This window comes from Orycteropus afer, unplaced genomic scaffold, assembly GCF_000298275.1.
Source record: "Orycteropus afer afer isolate SDZICR_OR568_19922 unplaced genomic scaffold, OryAfe1.0 scaffold00291, whole genome shotgun sequence".
Classification (NCBI taxonomy): Eukaryota; Metazoa; Chordata; class Mammalia; order Tubulidentata; family Orycteropodidae; genus Orycteropus; species Orycteropus afer.
In genome coordinates, this window is record NW_006921878.1 from 2044645 (window position 1) to 2051509 (window position 6865).

Below are 6865 nucleotides of genomic sequence, written 5' to 3' on the forward strand. Positions count from 1 at the left end.
GCCACACTCCTTCCGGGCGTGGGGGGGGGCGGAGGTGGGGCCACCTTCCCAATCAGTCTGTAGCCTCATTCACAAATCCATGGCTTGTTCTGATTGTACCAACCGCCACCACACACACACACACACACACACACAGGCAGTGCGCACACACACGCCTTCTTGGGCTGTGGGTGGTCACTCGGTAGAGACTGGCCTGGTGTCTCCTCTCCTCTCTCTCCCTCCCTCTCTGGTCTATGCTTTCCATCTCTGAGGGCCCTGGTCCCACACCCCTTCTTCTGAAGGCCGCTCGCCCAGTGCCATGCGGGTGGGACGCCCAGACTTCCACCCTATGCCACCCACCCAGCCCACACTTCTGTGGGCATAAGGTGCCTGGGGGCCACTTTTGTCCTTTGCCTCAGCATGGAGGTACCCGGACCTCCAGTGTCCAGCAAGCTGGGGGAGACCTCAGTCAAATGGCAGCTTTGCTACGACATGACCGCCAAGATGTGGTGGATGGTAAGTGGGGGCTTGGTGCCCGCTGTGGGGGTGGTATCGTTCCGTGTTCTGGCCTCTCAGGTTGGGGGACATCTGAGCGCCTGGGTTTCGGGACGTCTGAGCGTGTGGGGTCTTGCGTGACTTTCCATGGCTGTGACCCCTCCCTCGTCATCTGAAAACTGGGGGTACCTGGGTCAGAGATGGTGATACCAGGCAACTGAGAGGAAAGTGATTCTGGAAAGTTCCACGGGAAAATGTACGAATTGCCCGGCGAGTGTTTAAGAGCCCCATGGTGTTGGTTCCCTGGGCACCGAGGGCGCGCTCTCTCTGAGCTTGTTGAGTGTGCTTGCAGGACTTGAAAGTCCTTGTGCGGCCTTGCTGCAACTCGAGGGCCGCAGGGGCCTGCAATGGGACGTTTGGGTGCAAGGAGGCTTTGTGGGGCCCACGCTGACCAGCTGGAATGCAGGGACTCCAACTCAGCTGTGAGATTCTGTCCAAACCTCCGCCTGCCTCTGCCCTGGGACCCCAAGAAGGAGCCCACACCCTCCTCTCCCCAGCTGAACAACAAACAGTCAAGGGCCAGGGAAGGTGGCATGCCTGATTCAGCTTACGGAAGGGCAGTGGCATCCACTCCATGACCAGGAGCCCTTCTGGAAGCTTCTGTGGGATAAGGCCACATCCCCTGAGCCAGGGCCCAGCTGATGGGGCAAGGACAGATTCCAGGGCAGCAGGGTGGACTGTGGGGCCTGGGATGACAGGCCAATGCCCCAATGTCTGTTTGTCTGCTGCTCATCCGTCTGTCCTCCCAGCTCTAAGAGCTGGCCTGTCATCCACCATGGAACTCTGAAACATTCTATCAACACGGTCTAGCTGCAACAGGCGGCTTTGAGTCTGGCTTTCTGTGTGACCTCGGGCCAGTGGCTAACCCTCTCTGGGCCTCCTATTTCTCCATTAGAGAAATGATTTGGAGCCTGGGCTTCTCAGTTGATGGCTGATGTTGTCTGGGTTCTAGGAAAGTTAGGCCTCAGGAAGGAGGCAGAACCCCACTATTTCCTGGGATTCCTCGTAGCCACCGCCTCAGGTTTATCTAACCCAGGAGGGTTGGGGGCAGCAGGATTTGTTCCCCAGACTTGGGGTACTTAGGTCTCAGGGTCCACAAGGACAGAGTCTCCCCACCACCCAGGATAGCGTCATGCGTTGGTTTCGTTTTTCATCCTTCATTTGACAACATATACGAAGCAGAAGGCCCTATTTGCAATGCTGTAGACATAGTGGTGACCCACACAGACAAAGACCCTGCCGGGTGGGGCTGACATTGCATGAGAGGAGAGCCAAAACATGAAACCATCAGAACCCAGAACGTGAATTCGCTATGAATGTGGAAGGGGCTCTGCAGGGCTGGAGCCTTGTGCAAGCCCAGGCGATCTGGGAAGGCCTCATGGAGGAGGTAAAAGCTGGGGGATAACAGACTTCCTTAGGAAAAGAGAAGGGAGAGAGTGTTTCAAGCTGAAGGCACAGCCCGTGCAAAGGCCCTGGGGTGGGACTGGGCCTGGTGAGTTAGAGGAACAGCCAGGAGCCCTGTGTGTGCTGGAGAGGAAATGAGTGAGGGGGAGAGAGGAGGAGGGGAGGGCATGGAGGGGATGGGGCAGGTCGGGCAGGGCCCTGTGCACCGCAGGGAGGACTCAGGCTGTTACCCCAAGGGAAGTGAGAGTCCTGGAGGCTGTGAACAGAGGGAGGATGGGACGTGTTTTACACTTTTTGAACCAAAAAACAAATCAAACTCACTGCCATTGACTTGATTCTGACTCACAGTGACCCCCACTGGGTTTCTGAGGCTGTAAATCTTGACAGAAGTAGATCGCCCCATCTTCCTTCCTTGAAGCAGCTGGTGGTTTTGAACCACTGACCTTTTGATTAGCAGCCAAATGCCTTATCCACCACATGGGAAGAAGGCAGAGTGCAGGGCTGATGGGGCAGCTGGAGACCAGGGGGAGGTTGGAGCAGAGTCCAGGAGAGCAGTGATTGGGGCCTGAAGACGGAGGGACGTGGGTGGATTTCACGCTTAGAATGGCTGGGACTTGGTCATTAAACTGGAAGCCCAGAGAAGTGAAGTAACTTGCCCAAAGTCACACAGCAAGCGAAGGGCAGAGCTGGAAGTGAGGGAGTCCTGGGAGCAGAAGTCAGAGGTAGGTCAGCGATGCACCAACCCCGATCTCCAGGGTGCAGGAGAGTTTAGCAGAGTTGGTAACTCGAGAAAAGAAGTGCACCTTTGGGGTCTAATTACTAAAGGCAGAAGCCCCAGGACAGAGGAGGTTATGCTCAGCCATAGACAGGGCTCAAAGTGGTGCATGACCACAAGAGGACGGAGCACTGAGAAGGGTGGGACCAGCAGCCTGCAGGGAAAGATTGACAGGCTTTAGGCTAAGAGAACAAGAACCTGGGAAAATCAGCTCAGCAACCCGTGCACCTTCTCCGGGCTCAGCCCTGATATGGAAAATCTGGGTTCCCACCACCCCAACCATTAGGAGCCCCAAACACAAAAGCTAAAATGTCATTGAGTCTCAAATCTCTCCAGGTGGGGGTGGCCTGGGGCAGAGGAAGCGGATGGGAGCAGGGAGGGAGAGGGTGGCCTGTGCACCCCAGAGGGCATAGTGCAACCTCAGTAAGTACTCTCTCCTAATTGGCTGAAAGGTAATAGACCAACTGTCATGGGAGGGGTACAATGTTTGGTGGGAATTCCATCCACTTAAGTTAGAGTGATCACATGATAGCATTTTGCAAGACCAGACTAATTCATTGCAAATACGTTTTTCAATAACCTAAATGGTGACTCTATACACATGGATTTTGCCGTATGGAATACACAGGAATCAAATTGATTGCATTTGTAGAAAGAGACCACATCCCTAAGGCAGCCACTCAGCTGCTCCCAGTAGATTCCACCATGGAGCTGATTGCCAGTCTCATCATGGGGAATACTACATCCAGCTGCCCAGCCACTCAGCCAGGCCCAGCCAAGCTGACACACAACCTTCACCACCACAGGTGTATCCCACCTGAACACAGACAGTATCTGAAGAGCAGATCTGAAGCATTGAACACCAGTGACTGGAAACCAGTTGTGGGAGGACATCAAGAACATCAGACAAGAAGAAAGCAAAAGGTCATTAAAATGGAAGAAAAGCCCAAATGGATGTAGGAAGAGACTCTGAAACGTGCTCTGGAATGGAGAGTAGCTAAAGCGAATGGAAGAAGTGATGAAGACAAAGAGCTGAGCAGAAGATTCCGAAGGGCGGCTCGAGAAGACACAGTGAAGCATTACAATGAACTCTGCAAAGACCTGGAGTTAGACAAAACAGAAGGGAAAAACACACTCGACATTTCTCAGCTGAAAGAACTGAAGAAACAATTCAAGCCTCAAATGCAGTACTGAAGAGTTCTCTGGTGCTCTGGTGGCCCAGTGGTTAAAGCACACAGCTGCTAACCAAAAGGCCAGTGGTCTGAACCCACCAGTTGCTCTGCAGGAGAAAGATAAGGCAATCTGCTTCCGTAAAGATTTATAGCTTTGGAAACCCTATTGGGCAGTTTTATTCTGTCTTATAAGGAGCTCTGGTGTCACAGTGCCTCAGGCATTTGACTGCTAACCAGAAGATTGGCAGTTCAAAGCCACCAGCTGTTCTGCGGAAGAAAGGTGAGGCAATTGGAATCCACTTGATGGCTGTGAGGCTTTTTTTTTTTTCCCTGTCTTGTAACATCACTATGAGTTGCAATCGACTTCAACTTGCTGGGTTTAATTTTATTTATTTATTTTTTTAAATGAGCAAGATGACTGCAGACCAGATGAGTTGAACAACACAGGAAGAAGCATCAAAAGGAGATGGAAGGAATACACAGAGTCACTATATCAAGAACTGGTTGGTGTTCAGCCATTGCAGGAGGTGGCATATGATCAAGGACCAATGGTATTGAAGGAAGAAGTCCAATCTGCACTGAAGGAACTGGTGGAAAAATCACCAACCTGGGGCGTTTTTGTCCCAGCGCTGTATCCGACTCTGTTTCAGGGCTATTCATTAACTTCTCCAGTACTATATCAGACAGTGTTTCCCTGTTGTTCATAAGGTTTCCACTGGCCAATTCTTTGAGAAGTGGATGGCCCCTTCCTTCTTCCTAGTCTGTCTTAGCCTGGAAGCTCCAAAACCTGTCCACCATGGGGGACCCTGCTGGCATTTGAAATACCAGTGGCATAGCCTCCAGCCTCACAGCAACACACAAGTGACCACAGTGTGACTCACTGACAGGCAAGCGGTGGGGTGAAAACAAGGCTCCAAGAACTGGCAGGATACCCACTGGGATGTTTCAACAAACGGCTGCAAGGCTGGACGCTCTCACTCAGCTATGCCGAGAAATTAGGAAGACAGCTACCCGGCTAACTGACTGGAGGAGATCCATGTTTGTGCCTGTTCCAAAGAAAGGTAATCCAATAGAAAATGGAAATTATTAAATATCATTAACATCACACGCAAGTAAACTTTACAGGTTACTGCCAGAAATTCAAGCTGGATTCAGAAGAGGATGTGGAACGAGGGATATTATTGCTGATGTCAGATGGATCTTGGCTGAAAGCAGAGAATACCAGAAAGATGTTTATATGAGTTTTATTAACTATCCAAAGGCATTCGACTGTGTGGATCATAACAAATTATGGATAGCATTGCAAAGAATGGGAATTCCAGAACACTTAATCATGCTCATGAGGAACCTGTACATAGACCAGGAGGCTGTCGTTCAAACAGAACAAGGGGACAGTGCATGGTTTAAAATCAGGAAAGGTGTGTTTCAGGGTTGTATCCCTTCACCACACTTATTCAATCTGAGCAAATAATCTGAGAAGCTGGACTATATGAAGAAGAACATGGCATCAGGATTGGAGGAAGACTCGTTAACAACCTGCGATATGCAGACGACACAGCCTTGCTCGCTGAAAGTGAAGACGACTTGAAACACTTCCTGATGAAGTTCAAAGACTGCAATCTTCAGTATGAATTACACCTCCACATAAGGAAAACAAAAATGCTCACAACTGGGCCAATAAGCAACATCATGATAAATGGCAAACAGACAGGAGTTGTCAGGGATTTCATTTTACTGGGATCCACAGTCAACAGCCCTGGAAGCTGCAGTCAGGAAATCAGATGTCACATTGCACTGGGTAGATCTGCTGCAAAGACCTCTTTAATGTGTTGAAGAGCAAAGATGTCACTTTGAGGACTGAGGTGCACCTGACCCAAGTCATGGTATGTTTGCTAGCCTCATCATCTGCAGGTGAAAGCTGGACAATGAAGAAGGAGGAGCAAAAAAGAATTGATATCTTCGAATTGTGGTGCAGGCAAGGAACATTGACTACACCTGGGCTGCCAGAAGAATGAACAGAACTGTCTTGGAAGCAGTACAGCCGTAATGCTTCTTGGAAGCAAGGAGAGTGAGACTGCATCTCACGTACTTAGGACATGGAATCAGGAGGGACATCGCGCTTGGTGAAGTGGAGAGTGAGCGGGAAAGAGGAAGACCTTCCAAGACATGGACGGACACAGTGGCTGCAGCAGTGAGCTCAAGCGTGGTGACCCTGAGGGTGGGTGGCTCAGGACCGGGCAGTGTTTCCTTCTGCTGTACAGGGGGTCGCTATGAACTAGAACCAACTCAGTGGCACCTAGAGTGATGACAGGTGACCCTCGGAAGAGCCCTTTGTCATCAGAGCAGCAGAGCCTCCACGGTGGACACGTTAACGTCCAGAGCTGTCCTAAGAAGGTGCCACAAACCAGATGGTTTAACACAACAAGGCTTCACTGCTTCCCATTCGGGGTGTCGGCCAGGCCACGCTCTCTGTGAACGCCCCAGGACAGGACCCTTCCTTGCCTCTTGCAGCGTCTTGGCTCCACACATGCCTGGGCTTGTCTTATGTCCGTCCCATGTGCCCTCGTGTTTCTCTCTCTCCACGGTTCTTCTCTTTTGTCAGGACCCTTACAAGGACAGGACGATGACCCTGTCTCTCCTCTTCCTCTAAGGCTCTCAGCCATATGGGGTCAGGACCCACCCTACTCCAGTAGGACCACATGTTAATTTAACTAATAATACAGCAAAACCTAGCAACGTGGAACCTGGGTAAGGCGGAAACCTGTCCAAGAAGGAAAACTCAAATATTTTCACTAAAACGAGCGACAGAAAAGTGGTGAGCCTTCACCCACTTGCAAGACCCGGAAAACTAAGGCAGTGCCAGTGAGGTCCGGCTCTCACTGGACCTGCAGACACTTGGCTTCCTAACAAGGGCACATTCATGGAGACTGGGGTTAGAACATAAATTTTGGGGGGTCATCATTCAATCCATGACAGTAAG

At 51.1% G+C, this 6865-nt stretch overlaps 1 protein-coding gene across 1 annotated transcript in view; it reads left to right on the top strand.

The window, feature by feature from the left end:
- The first annotated feature begins 399 nt into the window (after window positions 1-399).
- Window positions 400-6865, top strand: part of NFIC (nuclear factor I C) — a 134157-nt gene continuing 127691 nt past the window's right edge. Inside the window, exon 1 of the mRNA XM_007951084.1 lies at window positions 400-495. Within this exon, the coding sequence (XP_007949275.1) occupies window positions 400-495 (96 nt within the window). The remainder of the gene's footprint in view (window positions 496-6865) is intronic.